General features: G+C 46.0%; 1 protein-coding gene across 1 annotated transcript in view; it reads left to right on the top strand.

Moving 5' to 3' along the window:
* Window positions 1-453: 453 nt before the first annotated feature.
* LOC132577617 (coiled-coil domain-containing protein 158-like) overlaps window positions 454-20,522 on the top strand; it is a 67,880-nt gene continuing 47,811 nt past the window's right edge. Inside the window, exons 1-5 of the mRNA XM_060247406.1 lie at window positions 454-479; window positions 1,246-1,367; window positions 5,273-5,514; window positions 7,025-7,134; window positions 20,143-20,470. Of these exons, the coding sequence (XP_060103389.1) occupies window positions 454-479; window positions 1,246-1,367; window positions 5,273-5,514; window positions 7,025-7,134; window positions 20,143-20,470 (828 nt within the window). The remainder of the gene's footprint in view (window positions 480-1,245; window positions 1,368-5,272; window positions 5,515-7,024; window positions 7,135-20,142; window positions 20,471-20,522) is intronic.

The raw sequence follows: 20,522 nt of genomic DNA, 5'->3' as shown, positions 1-20,522 counted from the left end.
TTAAGAGAAAAATGTCCCATTCATTAACTGAGATGTTACTTCTTAGGTGATGTCATTTTAGAAAGGTGCCACCCTGCACAATGAGGGAGAAGTCCTAAGCTGCGTTATTCAGAGGAAAATCCCTTGGTATTCAGTAGGGTCTGCTCCCAGGAAAGCGTCTTCAGGAGGAGTCTGCAGTAGAAATCCAGACGAAATATGTTTTAAAAGTCATTTTAGAAGTTGCGTATTTTAATAGCTTTTACTCACTGACTGTGGTTTCAGTCTAATAACAAAAAAAGGGACTATTTTACATTTTTAAAAGGCAGCAATATGTCATCCACGACATCAGATGTAACAACAAATAAAGATCTAACATAAATATAACCTGGTCATAAGTGTAACTGTCTTGTATCATTCCTCCCTCACCGTTCATAACATTTATTTCTCATTCCTGTTTTTACAGGTTGTGGGAAAATGAGCAAGAGTATTCAAGAGCTGAGGTAGGACCTGTTTTTATGCATGCGATAGAAATGTCAGCAACACTGCAGATGACATTTGGTCATTTGAGGAGGGACGGTGGCTCAGTGGTAGAGCATCTGCTTGGTATGCAGAAGGTCCCAGGTTCAATCCCTGGCATCTCCAACTAAAAAGGGTCGAGGCGAGTAGGTGTGAAAAACCTCAGCTTGAGACCCTGGAGAGCAGGGGAGGGACGGTGGCTCAATGGTAGAGCATCTGCTTGGTATGCAGAAGGTCCCAGGTTCAATCCCTGGCATCTCCAACTAAAAAGGGTCGAGGCAAATAAGCATGAAAAACTTCAGCTTGAGACTCTGGAGAGCTGCTGCCAGTCTGAGTAGACAATACTGACTTGGATGGACCGAGGGTCTGATTCAGTATAAAGCAGCTTCATATGTTCATATGTATGACCATAGAAATGTCCATGAGGCTTGGTTTTGACAAAATAATTCAATGCTAGTCAAATATTTTTTTTCCCACTGCTATTATTCCTGTATACAAGAAAATTCGGTATTGGTCAAACTTTATTCTTCACCAGTATTATTTCTGACAAGGCAAGAAAATCTATGGAAGAGTCCGTGCATGTATGAACTACATATGGTGACATTTTTGGCTTTTTCTCTTTTGCTTGTACTTCACGCAATGAGCAACATGATCAGAATGAAAACATTCGGCTTACACAGTATATGTCCTTGTGGGACGGAGTAGTTGGTGCACAGAGCAATCTTCATGTGTGTGCCTTGGATTCCGCAGGGAAGAGCTGGAAAGGAAATCGAAAGAGACCTTGAAACTCCAGGAGAATGCAAGCAAGGTCTCAGTGGACGCCGCCTCTCGCCAAGAAGGGGCTTCTTCTCCGGGCAGTGGGATGCACTTGAGTATGTACTTCTGAATGTGCATGTAAAAAAATAAAATTATATTAACCTTAGAGAATGACCCAGAACTGGCCTTTCCGCTCACAAGGGCTGTGAGCAGGGGTGGAATTCTAGCTGGAGCTCCTTTGCATATTAGGCCACACCTCTCTGATGTAGCCAATCCTCCAAGAGCTTACAGGGCTCTTTTTTGTAAGCTCTTGGTGGAATGGCTACATCAGCGGGGTGTGGCCTAATATGCAAAGGAGCTCCTGCTAGAATTCCAACCCTGGCTGTGAGATATTTGTTAAAGTTTTACTGAGTTGATGGTTGGAGAATTGAAAGTAGGAGACGTGAGTTCAGATACCGCTTTGCTGTCTCGCAGTGTTCAGTTTCCAGCCTGCCAATGTGCCCTCTCTTGGAGGGCTCTTGTGCAACAAAGAGCTTGGAAAAGCCTGCTACAGACTTCCAAGTGTCTTGCGCAGGGCTTTTTTTTTGTAGCAGGAACTCCTTTCCAAATTAGGCCACACCTCCCTGATGTAGTCAATCCTCCAAGAGCTTACAGGGCTCTTCTTACAGGGCCTACTGTAAGCTCCAGGAGGATTGGCTACATCAGGGTTGTGTGGCCTAATATGCAAAGGAGGTCCTGCTAGAATTCCTTACAGGGCTCTTCTTACAGGGCCTGCTGTAAGCTCCAGAAGGTTTGGCTACATCAGGAGTTCCTGCTAGAAAAAAAGCCCTGGTCCTACAAAGTATCATAAAAAAAGGTAAAGGTAGTCCCCTGTGCATGCACCAGTCGTTTCCGACTCTGGGTGACGTTGCTTTCACAACGTTTTCACGGCAGACTTTTTATGGGGTGGTTTGCCATTGCCTTCCCCAGTCCTCTACACTTTCCCCCCAGCAAGCTGGGTGCTCATTTTACCGACCTTGGAAGGATGAGTCAACCTGGAGCCGGCTATCTGAACCCAGCTTCCGCCAGGATCGAACTCAAGTCGTAAGCAGAGCTTAGGACTGCAGTACTGCAGTTTTACCACTCTGCGCCATGGGGCTCTGCGAAGTATCATAGGAAGTGGCAAGATTCTGTCTATAAGAGGCCTGTGGAATAAGCTGACCTTGTCAAGCAGATCTCACATCAGGGTAGCGCCCCCCCCCCCCAAAGCACACCAGGCTGCTGCCTATAACTCCACCTTTTTCCTGATGACCCTGTCCCCAGGTAACTCACAGGCTGTGACCCTAAGATGAAAGGGGCAAGACAGTGTCCCCTTGGAGGGAGGGTGTGACCAAAGCATGCCACACTGGCTTCTTTCTTCCTGCTCTCCTTCGTGGCTGGTGGGGAGACAGGGTGGCAAGCATACAACAGAAGCCCAGTAATGGTAAGTGAATGTCATGTTGTCATGAACCAGATGGGGGTGCCACCTGACGCTGCCACCACTTTGGAATTAGGGTCCCTTGGGAAGGCCCCGAGTCCCCTCCCAAGCCCTTGGAGAGCCAGTTTGTTGTAGTGGTTAAATGTACGGACTCTTATCATGGAACTGATCAAACCGGCAGAAACTAGCGTCAGAACGCCACCATTGCTGCCAGATTAATTTAAAATTATGAATTTTTAAATACATTAACTGGTTTTTAAATGATGTTAAATTTAAGTTTTATCGTTAAATTTAAAGTTTTTATATTTATTATTGTATATGTATGAGATGTTGTTAGCCGCCCTGAGCCTGCCTAGGCGGGGAGGGCGGGATACAAATAAAATTTTACCTTACCTTACCTTATCTTATCTGGGAGAACCGGGTTTGATTCTCCACTCCTCCACTTGCACCTGCTGGAATGGCCTTGGGTCAGCCATAGCTCTGGCAGAGGTTGTCCTTGAAAGGGCAGCTGCTGTGAGAGCCCTCTCCAGCCCCACCCACCTCACAGGGTGTCTGTTGTGCGGGAGGAAGGTAAAGGAGATTGTGAGCCGCTCTGAGACTCTTCGGAGTGGAGGGCGGGATATAAATCCAGTATCTTCTTCTTTCGATCCCTTGCTTTGGCCAAGAAAATAGGCGTATAGATGAGGCAGAGTAACAAACAAAAAGGGTTTATATTAAACAGGAAAATCAATAAAGGGGAAGTGAAAGATAAGGTGCTCTAAAACTAACGTGGGTGAAGGAAAATAAACATAGGGCCTGTTCAGTCTCACAGTATAATCAGTTGTCGCTGCTGTTTCATACTGGATTAAAAGTGGCTGATCAGACAGCAACATCTGCCTCCCGGTATTAACTCGTGGTAGCCCCCCCCCCCCCAATCCTTTTCAGAAGCGGAGTATTTTGTTACCTGCTCCTTTGCAGTGTTTTTTGAGTTCTCCAGTTTCACCTCGTAGTTTCCCCATATGGATAGTTCTCGACCAACTTCCGGATGTCTGAAGGCTGTTCCGGAACAAAAGGAGCCTCAGACATCCGGTTTACGGTCGCCATTTCCCCCCTACTACTTAGCGATATGCGCATAACTGCATAACCATATAACGTTTTAACCTATGTGCATGCGGACGTGCACATATGCGCACAACATGTGCATACATCTAACGTGTGCAGGTGCATCATGTGCGTATGCGCATGACGTGCATAAAAGTGGAGAAAAACTGCATGGTGCCATCGTGTGGACGGCAGAAGACGGTTTCACCGCGGAGTGATTCGAATTGCAGTATGGCTGTCTGATCGATAATATCTAGAGCAAAGATATTCGGAACAGAACCGGGTCAACACACTGTGTGAACAGGGCCATAAAGTCCCTAACACGACTGAATTTAACTGTCCCTTGTCCGTTAGGCCGAGGCCTAGGCCTCGGCCTGCTCACTCTCTCCCTCAAAGTGAGGGTCTTCCTCCTAACAGCAGCTGTCCTGCCTGCTCGACCTCTCAGGAGGAAAGAACAGTGTCTGTCTCCTGAGACAGCTTTTAAACTATTCCCCTCAGAGCCTACGTGGACGGCGGTTGGCTGAAACCAGCGCCAGGCATTCTGGGGATTGTAGGCTGTCTCTTCCTACTGAGACGCAGGCCTCACAGGCTCCCTAGGCCCACTAGGCCTCCCTCGCACAGCACAGCAAAGATTATGATACATGTTAAGGAGAAGGTGACCCAGGAATGGTTCCCTGTGGCTTTCTCTTGCTTGCTGTAATACATAGTGTGAGGAAAATACCCAGTTTGTTTCTTTAGGTATTTATACCTGGCTTTTCTCCCCAAAGAGCCCCATGGCGCAGAGTGATAAAGCTGCAGTACTGCAGTTTGAGCTCTCTGCTCGCAACCTTAGTTTGATCCCAGCAGAAGCTGGGTTCAGGTAGCCGGCTCAAAGTTCACTCAGCATTCCATCCTTCTGAGGTCAGTCAAATGAGTACCCAGCTTGCTGGGGGGAAATGTAGATGACTGGGGAAGGCAAAGGCAAACCACCCTGTAAAAAGATCCAAGTGAGCAGCTGTGTTGGTCTGAAGCAGTTGAACAAAGCAGTAGTCAAGTTGCACCTTTAAGACCAACAAAGTTTTATTCAGAACGTAAGCTTTTAGCACACGAAAGCTTACGTTCTGAATAAAACTTTGTTGTTCTTAAAGGTGCAACTTGACTACTGCTTTGTTCACCCCGTAAAAAGTCTGCCGTGAAAACGTCATAAGGCAACATCACCCCAGAGTTGGAAACGACTGGTGCTTGCACAGGGGACTGCATTAATCTTTCCTTTTCTCCCCAAATCAGCTTACAGCATTCTCTGCCATTCTCTCCTCACATTAACAGCCCTAGGATGTAGAACGACATTTAGCTTTAGGTTTTCATTAGGGAGATAAGCGAGGTAGCGACGAATTAAATAAGTATGACAATTTGTGCGGGTCTGTAAGAGTTCCCCCACAGTTTGCACCCCTGTGTCTGCCAGAGCACTTCTTGGGGCTGCCTTGACATTCTGTCCTGTTTTCTTAGGTCCTTCTACTCCGTTTACGGGCAGCCCGAAGCAAGGGACTTCAGGGAGACGCAGCACAACGTCGGAGGCCGTCTCCTGCTCCAGTGCCCCCAGCAGCCCCTCCAAGCACTTGTACTCCAAATATGAAGAAGACCTCGGGAGCTCCAGAAGGGGCAGTGGCGGCTCTGGGAAAAAGCACACGGAGAACATCTTGGAAGAATATTCTCAGCAAGTTCGAGAGCTGCAGAAGAAGCTGAACGAAGTGAGTGTCAAACGCAGGTGGAGAGAAAAGGACAATTGTTTCTTTTCTCCCTACCCAAACCTCGGTGCTTCGGTAGAAGAGAACCAGTGTGACCTGTTCCTTCTCTCTGTAGCCCAAGTTGACAATCTGGAGCAGGGAGAAGAGGAAGGGAATCATTTGTTGTCAGGCCTTGAATTCAGTAGAAGCTCACAGGAGCGCGGCTCCTGAACCTTTCTGAGGGTTCCCCCTCTTCCTCCCCACCTATCCTGTCCGTTGAATAGTAGGTGCAGCTGCATAACAATCCCTGGATTAGGAGAGTGGGCAGCCAGCCAGCCAGCCAGCCACCAGGAGCTTTGCCATGCCCCCAGCAGTCCTCATTAACTCCTGGAGAAGCCCACGCCACCCTTTCTCCACTTCTTATGCGATTTTGGGTGGCAGGTGCCTTGCTGGCCTTTTGTCTGTGGGGGGCAGTGACCAAGGACAGCCACAAGTTTTTTTCTCTGAAACTATTCTGGCTCTGAATTGGAACCAGGCTGAGGGAAATGTGAAGGGAAGAATTAAGGACAGTGAGAGGCAGCCTGATCTTGCCAAATACCCAGCCTTTAGATCGCCAGAGCAGACCAGATATCGGGTTGGATGCTTAAACTATCTCCATCATCTAGATGTCCATAAATTCAGAAAAGCTTTTACTCTGGCCAGATGCTTAGCGCTTTGCGTAAAGACTTGCCACTGTGGTTTAGGGGAAGTTGAATCCACCACGCACATAATTCTTAGGTGTTCCCGATATAAAAAGGCCCGGGCGAAATATATAGAGCCTATATTAAGGGCAAATTCTGGGCTGCTGGAACCAGAATGTCTCAATCGCATGCTTTCGGATGAAAACCAGCTCATAGATCTCTAGCCAGCCCAAGCAGGCCTCGCTCACCCAGTTGCTTTTGGCTAGTGGGGGGCCAGCATATGCTAATGTGTTATGCTAATGAGCTCCACCACCTATTTTTCTACAAATCAACCCCTGGTTGTGGTTCTAAGCACTCCCACACACACACACACACACGCAGATGCATTAACACAGAATTTTCTGCCTCTCCAAGGAAGGTACACAGCAGTGTTTCTGGACTGGGAGGTCAAAAGTAGAAGACTTCTGGTTGATTGCTGCGGTTAGCCGAGAGGGTGCTCCTAATCCCCTCCCATATCCCTTTGCTGTGCCGACAGAGAAATGTCACCGAGAGGAGATCAGAAGCTGGCTCCCAGGCGATGCTGGCGGTCGGGTTCTGATAGCTATAAGTCACCTCTTCCTCCAAAGACACGAAACAGGTCGTAAGCAGCGGAACTGTCTATCGGTGCACTGACCGCCTGATGGCCTCTGGCAAACACGGTGTGAGCTGAGCCAGCTGCTGGTCCATCATCCCTGCCATTTGCTCCACTGGAAAAACTTCAGGGTAGCCTGTCAGTACACAGATGCTTCTTCAGTGGGGCAAGCCGCCTAAGAGTAAGGAGTACAGATTTGTGGTTTTATTTTCCTCTCTCGCAGGCTACAGAGGTGCACGAGAAGCAGAAGTTCTCTTTACGGCAGACGGTCATTGAGTTGCAGACAAGCCTTCGGGAGGTGCAGAGGGAGAAGGACTCCATTTGTGACCTCAGGTGAGCTTTCTCCCCAGGTAGACCAAAGACAGCGGAAGTTCCTAAGCCTCTTGTTCTTAACTGCTGAACTGGGAGGGTGTACCAGTCAGGCCGTCTTGCACAACTGAGCGCAGATCTGTTACTTTTAAGTCGTTTTAGAATCATCGAGTTGGAAAGGACCTCCAGAGTCATCTAGTCCAACCCCTTGCACAATGCAGGAAATTCGCAAATACCACCTCCCCCCCCCCCCACACATCCAGTGACCCCTGCTCCATGCCCAGAAGAGGGCGAGAAGCCTCCAGGATTCCTGGTCAAACTGGCCTGGAGGAAAATTGCTTCCTTGCTCCCCAGGAGCGGTAGCGATGAAGCACGTTCCTGTTAGGGAGGGCACACTGGACTCAGGTGGGGTCTGGAGATCTACTGGAATCACAACAGATCATATGAACATATGAAGCTGCCTTATACTGAATCAGACCCTTGGTCCATCAAAGTCAGTATTGTCTACTCAGACTGGCAGCGGCTCTCCAGGGTCTCAAACTGAGGTTTTTCACACCTATTTGCCTGGATCCTTTTTTGGAGATGCCGGGGACTGAACCTGGGACCTTCTGCTTCCCAAGCAGATGCTCTACCACTGAGCCACCGTCCCTCCCCTCCCCAGGTCACACCTGGAGGCTGGCATCCCTAGACGTTCTCACGCACGGCCCCTGTTGCGTAAGCTCCTGCCTGGCTCATTGGAGCTCTAGGACTGAGCTCGAGACGCATCGCGATAGACCGAGAGGGTCCTAGGATCTGCCAACGAGGAGGCATATTCTAATGAAGGATCCGAAAAAGGCACAATCGCAGATGAATGTCTGCTTCTTGAGGGCTGGGTTTCTCCTGCCCCAGCTGTATATATTGCCACATGTTCTGGTGCTCGGGAGTAGTTTGTAGCCACTTAGTAGAGATGCTGAATCACTAATACAGGGCTTTAATCGCTACGCAAGAGCCTCCTCATGCATCGGACCCGCCCTGAGCCCGTTAAGGGAGGGCGGGATATAAATTTGATAAAATAAAATAAAAATAAACCCAGCATGCAATAGTCCCAAAGCTCTGAGAGGGATTTCCATCTACCCCCCCCCCCTTCTATCTTTCCATCTTCAGCCAGCGGGTGGAGCCTTTTCTGTTTCATTTGGTGTAGTGGTTAAGTCTGCAGACTCTTATCTGGGAGAACCGGGTTTGATTCCCCACTCTTCCACTTGCGGCTGCTGGAATGGCTTTGGGTCAGCCATAGCTCTGGCAGAGGTTGTCTTTGAAAGGGCAGCTGCTGTGAGAGCCCTCTCAGCCCCACCTACTTCACAGGGCGTCAGGGAAGAAGATAAAGGAGATTGTAAGCCACTCTGATTCAGAGAGAAGGGTGGGGTATAAATCTGCAGTCTTCTTCTCTTCTCCACTTGCAGCTGCTGGAATGGCCTTGGGTCAGCCATAGCTATCACAGGAGTTGTCCTTGAAAGGGTAGCTGCTGTGAGAGCCCTCTGAGCCCCACCCACCTCATAGGGTGTCTGTTGTGGGGGATGAAGATAAAGGAGATTGTAAACCACTCTGAGTCTCTGATTCAGAGAGAAGGGCGGGGTATAAATCTGCAGTCTTCTTCATTTGGCATGCCCTCAGTTATCCCTATTAAGAGCCCCGTGGCGCAGTGTTAAAGCTGCAGTACTGCAGTCCTAAGCTCTGCTCATGACCTGAGTTTGATCCCTGGTGGAAACTGGGTTTTCAGGTAACCGGCTCAAGGTTGACTCAGCCTTCCATCCTCCCGAGGTTGGTAAAATGAGTACCCAGCTTGCTGGGGGGGAAGCGTAGATGACTGCGGAAGGCAATGGCAAACCACCCCGTAAAAACGTCTGCCATGAAAACGTTGTGAAAGCAACGTCACCCCAGAGTCAGAAATGACTGCTGCTTGCACAGGGTGTTAGGGAAACTGCTCTCAAAATGAGATTGGGGAATTAGGTTGAGAGACAGTTAGCCCCAAAAAGGAATCTTTTATTATCTGTGTATACCAGGCTCAACCGTTCAGAGAGTCAATGCTCAATAAGAGACTCTAATTTAGTAAAAATCAATTGTAATTTATTTAGAATAATATTTCTTTCATACAAGGTAAAAATACAAAACACTCACACATTCACACAGGTCTAGGAAATATAGATAGATCAATAGGGGAACATATATGGATAAACAGACAGGGTAATATTTACCATCGTAGTCTTCCAGGAAGGTTTCCAATGGCGACTTAAGAGGACAGGGGAAATGGACCCAACACTGTGGCCAGAATTGGGGATGGATCTAGACAGCGGGTAATAGGGGTTGCTGAATAGAAAGCACACATGAGTGGAGTTGGGTCAGAGGTTAAATAGACTCTCTTAGACCCCTCAGGTGCTGGGAGGTCCAAGGGAGGAGAGATGGGAGGTTCAAGAAGGCTGGACATTCCTTACTGACACCTAATTGGATGCCTGCTTTGGCCAATGAACTTCACCTTAGTCCAGTGAACCTGGAAATTTCCAAGCTGCAATGTTGCCTGGGTTGGCCCCAGGGTACTTAGACTGGAGTAAGAATGGGAATGGCTGGATACTTAAGTTTAAATGGGATTAACTAGGAGGGTGACAATAGGTAATCAAATGCTGGCCTAGGTACCACCCGGGTTAGACAAAAGACTTGATGAAGACAGGAGATGTCCTTCCTCTTTCTCATCTTCTGCTGGGCAAGATTTATTGTTCTGGCATTGCTGAGCAATTAGGATCAACAGTTGAGCTATTAATCCATTCTTAAAACAGATGGGTTGCTTGCAGGCTCAGGGTGTGTACGTGTGACTTTCCCACTAAGAAGGAATGAGTTCAGCCTGGCAGGGTAAGCTTGGGTCAGGAAAGCAAGCTGGATTCTGCTGTTGTTAGCTCTAGGTCCATGGAGCCAGGCTGGAAACATGGTGGCTTCTTCCACTGCAGTGGCCAAGACTGGGCACACAAGGAGCAGCTGGAGCATGTCTTCAGAGACGTAGAATGCAAAGCTGAGGCTTATGGTATCCACATAAGCCAGAAACTGCAAGCAAAGTCCACTTCTTAGAGCAGAGGTGTGAGAGTCAAATCTCCAGGCACCCTGGCAACCATGCTGGTGATCATGATGTTCACATGTATGAAAAGTAGGGGGCTTTTCCTCACAGTTCCCCCCCTCAAGACCTATGTCACCATCTGGTGGCGAGGTCTTGCAATAACACAATGTCCATATCTGTAGTTGACAGGCGGCGAGTCCACGTAGCTTCAATTGTCTACCGGGGTGTACTGTCTATCTAAAAAGGTTGGAGCCACTATCTAAACTACTCAAAAATCAATTTGGAAAAATATTCCAATAGGCCAAAGGTTCCTTCCTTTGAATACTACGATGCAGGGATAACAGGCATTGGCAACGTTGTAGGGCATACAGTATTAAAACACAGGGTTACAACCATTGAAATAAAAGTTGAGTTCATAAAATCATTACTGCCATTTAAACCAGATAAATAACAAGAATTGATCTATAAATCACACACAATCATGACAATAATTGATTAGGAAAACACACAGGTACATTAGAGTTCATGGTTACAAGTGAATCCATATCTTAATCTTGAGTCTTCTTTTCTTCTTCTCCCCCCCTTGATAAGCTTCTTATACTGGGGTTTGAAGAGGATCTTCTTCCAGGTACCTATTGGGTATGTGAAAGTCCTAGTGGAGGGTGAACTAAAGAGTCTTCCCACCCCCCCTAGCACCCAGCGAAATCTGTCTTTATTGTTGCTAAAAGGGAATTCTTCCTGTAACCCAGCATGTAATTGGCAATGGTGTTTTTATTCCTGTCTCACTGATGGTCCATAGAGCAACAGTGGGCTTTGAGGAAAGAACCAAAAAGGAACCAAAAACATTCACACATGACAACATGGGGGATGATTCTGTACCATTGTAGGGAGCAGTGAAAGCAGATCAAAAATGCATACATTCAACCATGAAGAAAGGAGTTTTAAAAAGCTATTAGTGAAGTGTCCTCCTGTCCAAAGTATGGTGACCAGTGAGCTTTTACGTCACAAGCTTACATATGTCATGTTAGGGGCCTGCATTGGGCCAGTTTGCCTATTACACTAAGCATTCAGGACTTTAGGAGGCTTTTTCCTTGTCAAGGAGGGAAAGTAACATACACAATTCAGAAAACACAACCCAAAATATTCTTTGTTGCAACATAAAACTTAAAATAAAACATTGTGCACAATCCAGGAAAATGACCATAGTTTGGGGCGTCCCCCATATGACGAAAATAGTTCCATAAAGAAGAGACAAAAGAAAACTTTTGCTATAGCCTTAGAATATAATAAATTGTCAAAACAATATAAAAACTGCAAAAACAAAAACTGAGGCCTCAATAGAACAATGCTAGCTAGCTTTATATGAGAGGTGAGCTAGATCAGAGAAATTAAAAACCTGGACATTAGTGAGCTGATCAGGTCCCACTACATCCAGTTTTTCTCTGGGCTAGTTCAGCTAAAACGATCTTGGTATGGGGGTCTCACATGTGAGCATAGATTTCAACAAAAACTTAACAAAACAAGAATTCTGAAAAGCAACATAATGGTTACACATACATAAAACAATTCTTAACAGGACTATCAACAATTAGAACTACTGAGCATGCATTAGACTTGATTTGCAGGTCCAGATTCCCTGCACATCTATATTGAAAGAAAAGATGAGCAAACTTAACAAAACAAATCCTAGAAATCAAATTATGGTTAATTCACCTTGACAAACACACTAAAACAATTCATAAAAAGAGAAAAGATGTGGCAAGGCATCTGTGGTACCAAGAGAAAAATGCTTAGTTGTTGCAAGGGCAAGTCAAAAGAAAGACTTGAAGCACGAAAGCATATCCCTTGAAGAAGAAGCCTTTCATGGAGTAAAAGGCGGAACTAGGATGATGGCACAATGCTCCAGGTTTAAGGCTTGTGCCAGAGAACGATTTTCCTCTGTGCATACACAGAGTGCAAAGAATGTGTTGCTGGAAGGCAACATGCTGTCAGAAATACCAAGTAGACCAAAATTTGAACATGATACAACAAGACTTGAATTGGGGAGCCTTGATAGGCTCAGCCAACTGGTTATAGATGCAAAAATAACACAAAAGAACATTTAGTAGCAAGAAGAAAATCATGATCAGAAATGGACCCTGAGGAATCTACATTAAGAATCTAACAGGTTATTGCTCATTTCCTTGAGAACATGGGAAAATAGAAAAGGGTTTTAACTCAGAAAAAGTCTAGTTCTAACAAGATATAGGTGGAGGCAGAACCATTCAGTGGTCATTATATTGCTTAAAACCAAACAAAGACATTGAGCCCACAAAGTGGGGCCTCTTAAGAACATGTGGATACCTCTTTCCACAGGCAGACTGGATTAAACTAAAATTAAAACTCAAGATTCACCAAATAGCTAAAAGGGAAGATTGATGATGCAAATGGCATTCAGAGAGAAAATGAAGATATCAATAGTTGAAGTACATTTGAGGAATCCAAATTTCTAATGGAGACCAAGAACTTTCAGGAATTCTGCCAACAACCAGAGTATTAGTTCTTGAGGCTTAAGAGAGAAAAAGCACAGGGAGAGGGTAATTTTACCCCAAGGAAGTGTACAGATGTCCTACACTTCTTGTAGGAACCAAAATTTGTGAGATAAAATTTTTTTGGCTCTAATGTTTAGCAAAAGGGCCTATAGATTGCAAAGCAAAGCACTGGGACTGCCCAATAGACTTTGAGGAGCAATTTCCTAAAAGTTTTTCCCTTAAAATTAAAGCTACAAAATCTAAGTATAGGAGAGATTGGTACCAGTCACTAGAAAAATATTTTAAGACTTAAAAGGTACAGCAAAAATAAATAACAGAAAGAAAGCTTCTAATCTAGGAGAACTCTTAGTATTAGGGCAGTTTACAGGCAGAGGATTTCCTCTAGCAGAGAAGGATTGGCTGTAAGTAGAGCTTTGGGATGCCAGCTCCAGGCTGGAGATTCCTGACATTTTGAATCAAATTTGAAAATCACAAGGCATGCAGCCCATTTCCTTGGACACTCTTTTCCTCCAGAGGCTTAGCCTCAATGTACTGGGGAAAAGGCTATGATTTTGGGAGAGGCCTCCAGGTCCCACCTAGAGACTGGCGACCTTACAAAAACACAGTAGTATGCACCTCTTCCACCCAGGTATTTCTCTGGCTGGGAAGAGGCTGTCTCTGTGAGAGACTGCATATAAAAAGTTTGGTACTGAAAAACTTTTGAAATTATATCTTTTTAGACCCAAGATCAGGAGATGGGAATTCAAAATAGCACAAAATACCTCAACTGTATTTCCACACTACCTCCCCCCCCCTCCCCTAGATGTGAAAGGAGGGGAGGGTTTTAACAGACAAACCAAAATTCCTTCCCTCTTGGGTAAAGTGAATGCTTAGCTTTAACAAAAGGCTAAAACAGACACAATGGATTTGGCCAGTACTCTTATCTGACCCTGATAAGTTTTTACAAAGAAAGGTGGAGGAGGAGAATAATGAGCTTTCTGCCTGGGTGGGGCTCAAAATTGTAACTCTTTCCAGTTTCTTTAACTCAAGCTGAATTTGGCTGATTTTATTTCAAGAGGGTCTGCATGAGATTTGCCAATCAGTACTACATTAGTTGTTGCTGCTCCTGCAGCTGGAGGTTCTCCTTTCTGTACTTTCAAATTTAAATGACAGACTTGCCCATTTGAGGTTAGCTGTCCTGTGTTGCTGTGACCTTTGAGAAGGAGAGGCAACACTTCTTATAAGACAATGAGGCTCTCTCTCTCAAAGACACTGAGTTGCTTGTACCTTAAGGAGACCTGAGATAAACAAAAATTTAATTTCTCAGGGCAATGCATTTAAAATTCTATTCCTTTGCCTTAGTTACTTATCAAATCTTTACTGCTACAGATTTCCATTGAGCAAGAGGGAGAACAATTAGCATTTCTTCCTGATGGCAGGAGTGCTGAGCATTTGCAATACTTTAGCCAGCTCTATTTGGGCCAATCTGCAGGCACTCTGTACAAGCTCAGAGGCTATACCATTTAAAATTCATAGAACTGAGGCAATAAATATTTTCTGACTTTATAAGCAAGAGAGGGAGAAAGATGAACTTGGGAGTTTCACAGATTTTCTTCCAGCCAATTTGAAAGTTAAAACAGTTTCTTACATCTTGCTCTGAAAGCTTTGAATTAACAAAAACTAGTTCAGTCTCTTTCTCAGGTGCTTGATGCTGGCATCTTTAAAGGGTTAAACTAAATACATACTACATCAAGCTCCCATTACCCTGCAGAGAAAACTAACTCTGCAGGCTGGAACCCTTGCTGGGATTCCAGGAGATCTCCAGGCCTCACCTGGAGAAATGGCCTGGTCTAATTGTAGTCCAAGTCATTGCTTGTATGTTTTCTTATTTAGTCAAGGGAAAAGGTGCCCTTGTTACCTTTAAACCTTACGAAGCCAGAACTCTCTGTTTTAAGAGACATTCAAGTCTAGATGTTAGATTTTCCTTTGGGTGGGGGGAGGTTCAGAGACAAAGGAACCTTGCCTGCCCATGTGGGATTACCATTCTCTGAAGTTCCACAGAATTCTGGCTTTCAAATTCCCCCAATGGGATGAGATAAAGACAGTAAATTTCTAGCCAGAAGGGCTGAGACTTGCTCATGTAGGAGTGTCTGGAGCAAGTCCTTGCTAAAATGAATACCTTGTGCCATGATTGTGGAACTCTGCATAGGCTCAGAGACCACATTTCCTTCATGATTCTGGGGTAAGAGAACTGAAACAGGGACTGTTCTCTCATTTTCATGGGGGAAAGAAGTCTGGGGCTGCACAGCTGGGTTTGCCCCGCCATGTTTCCTTTTATCCTGCACTTCCAGAATTTCCAGTCTCCTCTCTGTGGCCCTGCAAGACTCCAGGACATGTTGCAGGAGACTGGCAGTTTCCTTTTCTTTACTAGCTTCTAACTTTTGCTGAAGTTCCTGATTTTTCTCAGCAAGCTTTTGGATTTCTAAATCCTTTTCATGAGTAGGATTTGTAAGTTTCCCTACCCTTTCCTTATTAGGGAAATTTTCCAAAGCAGTAGCTTTGGGGAAGCTACCTCCATTTTCTGCAAACCCTGTGGCATTGGGAGCCATGTGCCCTGGTGGCTTCATGGCTTCTGAAAGTGCAGCAAGTAGCACATGTGTGGGCTGCTTATCAAATTGCTTCATGTCTGCTCCAGTGGCTCTAAGCTGGGACCAAGCTGCCATTCTGACTTTGTCTCGAGGGGTCCGCTGAGGCCAGGGTTGCCCAGAGGCTGACTGCGTCTGCCTAGGAGCATAAGCCTGCTTGTGAAGGGGAACCTTTGGGGCAAGCTGGGGATGGCAAGAAGAGCTGGAACCAAGGCCATTGTTTTGGAACTTCCAGTTCTGGCTCTCTTTTCCATGCCCACCCTGCTCTTGATTATATTGTGCCTGAGTGAGCTGTGTTTCTAAAACAGCAACTCTTTGTTCAGAGACTTGGGCATGCTTTAAAGCATTCTCCAGTCTCCATTTGACCTCATGGAGAGAGTGGGTTAAATTTGCTATCTCCTTCTCATGCGCACTTAATCTAGCTGTGTAGTCTTCATGAACTATTTCCCTTTTTGCATAGTCAGCTTTCATTCTACTCTCTCTTTCCATAAAATTGCCAACTCTGTCAAGATTAGCCTCTAGATCTTTCCAGGTGGTGTTTACCAGGGCTGTTATGCCATAGCACCTCAAGGTGGGTATATTGAGACCTCTGATCACATCGGATATGAAATTTTGATTCTCATAATCTGGTTCCCCATTGTCTTTGGGTGATACTACCTTAGCTGCTTCTGCTAGGAATTTCTTCCTTATTAGATAGCTCACTGGACGCTCATCATGACCTTGTAAGGTCTGATGGTAGAGATCTTTTATATCCTCTCCATCCCAGGTGGCAAATAGTACCTCAGCCATCCATTCTAAGATGGTGGCATTAGACAGGTTCAGGCGATACATTACATTCCTTACTTTGTCTAGTTCAGGGCCTGAGGCGCATAATCTCAGCACATGGTTTAATTCAGTTAAGGAGGCTTCTTTGTAGTGAATTCTAGCGCTGGCCATCCACAACACTGAGGTGTCTATGTTATAGGGGCCAAGGAAGCTGGCAGCCATTTTAATGTCCTCTGCTCCCCAAGATCTGGTTTCCTTCACTACTTTTACAGATTCAGCTCCATTCTGTTTTCTGGCCGTGGTCTTTTTAGTGACCACAGGACGGACTGGGGCTGAGCTGTTTTTATTTCCTTCTACCACCTGTACTGTCTCCTTGCCGTTCCCATGTCTGGTGGTGGTCTGTCGAGTGATTACCGGACACACCAGGGCGGGGGCAGTTCCACTAACTTTGGTTACCTCCTCATCCTCGCTTTCCTCGTCTGATGTGAAATCATAGAGGTCAGGGGCCGAAACAGTGGCTATGAAAGTTTTCTTAAGGTCTAATTTCTTTCGTAGGGCCGCTATCTCCCTTTTACATGCCTCATGGCTGGCTGCGTCTCTCGCCCTTCGGCTCTTTTCTGAGGCATATTCTATGGCATGTTGCAGTTTTTCATTTCGGGCTTTTGTTTGTTCCAGCTCTTTGTCCAATGCTTTTAACTGCACTTGGGCCTTTTTCAGAGCGGACATGGTGTCTTGATGCACTAAGTTTAAGGTGTGTTTCTCTGCCTTAATCTCCTCTATGGTTCGACCTGCATGTTGCCAGTCGAGGTCCAAGCAATTGTTTTCCGCCGCCAGTCTATTTACCTCTGCGGCATGTTTTCTATGCAATTCTGCTTTTTCAGCCTCATGGGTCTGGAGTATGAGTTCCTTTTCCTCTATCTGCTGATCCTTCTGGGTTAGCTGTTCCTTGAGTTGTTTAATCAAGGTTGAGCTATCCCGCAAGGCTTCAAACAAGCCCCATGTGGCAAAAAGATCTCTCTTGCCGGTGCTAATTGTTTTATTGCTGCAACCCTCCTCAAAAATGTCTCTGAGAGATTGGAGGGGATCAGAGCCTTGGTTAAAGAGTCCCTTTTTCCAGGGATTATCTCCCTTCTTTACCAACCACTTTTCCAATTTGGGGATCTCTTCCTTCTGGGCAAGGATTTCCATATCTTACAATTTAGTTCTTTTCAAAGTTCTAACTTTACTTGCAGGGCTGGTTTTCCTGCACTGTTAGGTGCCTAACCACAGGCCACCAAAATTAACTGATGCAGGAGCCTTCCCTGGCACTTTTCCTGCTTATTGGGGAGCAAAGAACTTGCAGGACACCTCTGTGTGCCTCACAAGTAAAGGAGGGAGTTGCAGGACCTTCCTTAGTTCTCTGCAACACTAACAAATGTTTGTGGCATGGGCTTATGGCCTTGCACACATTGTTGAGCTCCTCAGGAGGGGCTTTTCTCTAGCCTCTGCCTCCAAACAAATCAAAAGTTTTAAAAGTCTCAGAGCCTGAGCTTTTCCTCTGTTGGCCCTAAGCAAAAGGGAAATTTTTCGGCTGGGAAGATTGCCTATCTCCTCAGACCCGGGACAATTTTTTTTTTTTTTTAACCCTAAAGGAGAGCTTCTTGCTCCTTCCAGTAAATTCTCCTAAAGGCACAGCCAAGTGAAAGAACTAGCAGCATATTTCCAGATGCTTTCTGGCTCCTATGTGCTATTTTAACACTTGGGTTGGTTTCTTAAGTTCCCTTTTTGTTTTGCCCACTGCCAATCTCCGATTGCGCTTCGGCTAGGGGGTTTTAACTTGTTGAGCCAGCCGCCGGCTGCGCGTCAACCAAAGGAAAAGTGTGGTGAGCCAGCCGCCGGCTGCGCGTCAACCACAGTTAGGGCAACGAGCCAGCCGCCGGCTGCGCTCGGCCAAAGAAATGCCTTAGACTAGCCTTGGCCCAGGTTTGTGTAAGGACTTAGCGTGTGTGTGTCAGTGTATGTGTATGTAGTGTGTGTGCGTGTGTGCACTAAGCTCTAAAGAAAAGGGAGAAGGGAAGGGTGCTCTATCCAGATCTTAACAGCTCTGACCTATCCTGACATTCCCTCCCACGATAGACACGTTTAGAGAGGCCTCGGGACGGCGGCCAGGCTTCACGGGACTTCCCCCTTGCATTCGATCGGGCTCAGTCCTCTTGCGAGGTGTCTGGCCTCCTCGGGGCGGCTGAGAAGTCCAACGCTGAATGATAGAAATGGGAGTAGCCCAACCCACAATTATATAGAGATGCTCGCTAGAGCCGTTCACACAGAACTCATTCACTCAATCACTCACACAATAGCCTCCCTAGCAAGACTGTTTGAACGGTGCAACCCTACGTCTGTCTGTATGAAGACACGCGTGTCGGCTCGCGTGTGTTCCTACAAACAGGATAATGCCAACGCTTTCTCCACCAATTTCTGTTAGGGAAACTGCTCTCAAAATGAGATTGGGGAATTAGGTTGAGAGACAGTTAGCCCCAAAAAGGAATCTTTTATTATCTGTGTATACCAGGCTCAACCGTTCAGAGAGTCAATGCTCAATAAGAGACTCTAATTTAGTAAAAATCAATTGTAATTTATTTAGAATAATATTTCTTTCATACAAGGTAAAAATACAAAACACTCACACATTCACACAGGTCTAGGAAATATAGATAGATCAATAGGGGAACATATATGGATAAACAGACAGGGTAATATTTACCATCGTAGTCTTCCAGGAAGGTTTCCAATGGCGACTTAAGAGGACAGGGGAAATGGACCCAACACTGTGGCCAGAATTGGGGATGGATCTAGACAGCGGGTAATAGGGGTTGCTGAATAGAAAGCACACATGAGTGGAGTTGGGTCAGAGGTTAAATAGACTCTCTTAGACCCCTCAGGTGCTGGGAGGTCCAAGGGAGGAGAGATGGGAGGTTCAAGAAGGCTGGACATTCCTTACTGACACCTAATTGGATGCCTGCTTTGGCCAATGAACTTCACCTTAGTCCAGTGAACCTGGAAATTTCCAAGCTGCAATGTTGCCTGGGTTGGCCCCAGGGTACTTAGACTGGAGTAAGAATGGGAATGGCTGGATACTTAAGTTTAAATGGGATTAACTAGGAGGGTGACAATAGGTAATCAAATGCTGGCCTAGGTACCACCCGGGTTAGACAAAAGACTTGATGAAGACAGGAGATGTCCTTCCTCTTTCTCATCTTCTGCTGGGCAAGATTTATTGTTCTGGCATTGCTGAGCAATTAGGATCAACAGTTGAGCTATTAATCCATTCTTAAAACAGATGGGTTGCTTGCAGGCTCAGGGTGTGTACGTGTGACTTTCCCACTAAGAAGGAATGAGTTCAGCCTGGCAGGGTAAGCTTGGGTCAGGAAAGCAAGCTGGATTCTGCTGTTGTTAGCTCTAGGTCCATGGAGCCAGGCTGGAAACATGGTGGCTTCTTCCACTGCAGTGGCCAAGACTGGGCACACAAGGAGCAGCTGGAGCATGTCTTCAGAGACGTAGAATGCAAAGCTGAGGCTTATGGTATCCACATAAGCCAGAAACTGCAAGCAAAGTCCACTTCTTAGAGCAGAGGTGTGAGAGTCAAATCTCCAGGCACCCTGGCAACCATGCTGGTGATCATGATGTTCACATGTATGAAAAGTAGGGGGCTTTTCCTCACAAGGGGACCTTTCCTTTCCCTTCCCCAGTTATCCCTCCTTTTTTAATTGCTGTTTTTATGCCTTTCTAAAGTATTTTAACTCTCATTTTTACGTTGTTTTAATGATGCGGTGTTGTAGGCCGTTTTTATGCCTTTCTAATGTATTTTAATTCTCACTGTTAAGTTGTTTTAATGATTCAGTGTTGTAGGCTGATATTAATGGTTTTAAAATGCCATTTGATCATCCACATTTTAAATCGTCAGCTGCCTCAGCAGCCCTCAGGAGAGCAGAAAGGCAGGAAGGCAATTTTCTAAAAAAGGAGAATTAAATGGTTGCTTTCTTTTCCTGATAAACAGACGAAAAGAATCCCAAACCTCTCAGGATATGTGCATGGAGCTGCGGGCGACAATCAAAGAGCTGGAAACAGCCAATCACCTTCAGGAGGAGATGCTGAAGGAGGCCAATAACCAAACGGAGCACCTGAAGACCATGGTGCAGGCCCACGAGGAAGTGCTCCAACAGCTGCGGGAGATCCTGGTCGATTACGAGCAGCACTCCGGCAAGAAGGTCTGCGGAGCCGAGAGCGCCTCCAGCCTGCACATCCGGAACCTGCCTACAGCTTTTCTAAAGATGCTTCAAGACTTTGAAGCAGAGGTGATGCACATCAGAGAGATGATCGCCCCAGTGAGTGCCTTTCCGCTTGTTTTAAGCTCAGCATAAGGCCAGGGGTGTCGAA

Source organism: Heteronotia binoei, chromosome 9 (genome assembly GCF_032191835.1).
Source record: "Heteronotia binoei isolate CCM8104 ecotype False Entrance Well chromosome 9, APGP_CSIRO_Hbin_v1, whole genome shotgun sequence".
Classification (NCBI taxonomy): Eukaryota; Metazoa; Chordata; class Lepidosauria; order Squamata; family Gekkonidae; genus Heteronotia; species Heteronotia binoei.
This window is presented reverse-complemented; position numbering and strand designations above follow the sequence as displayed.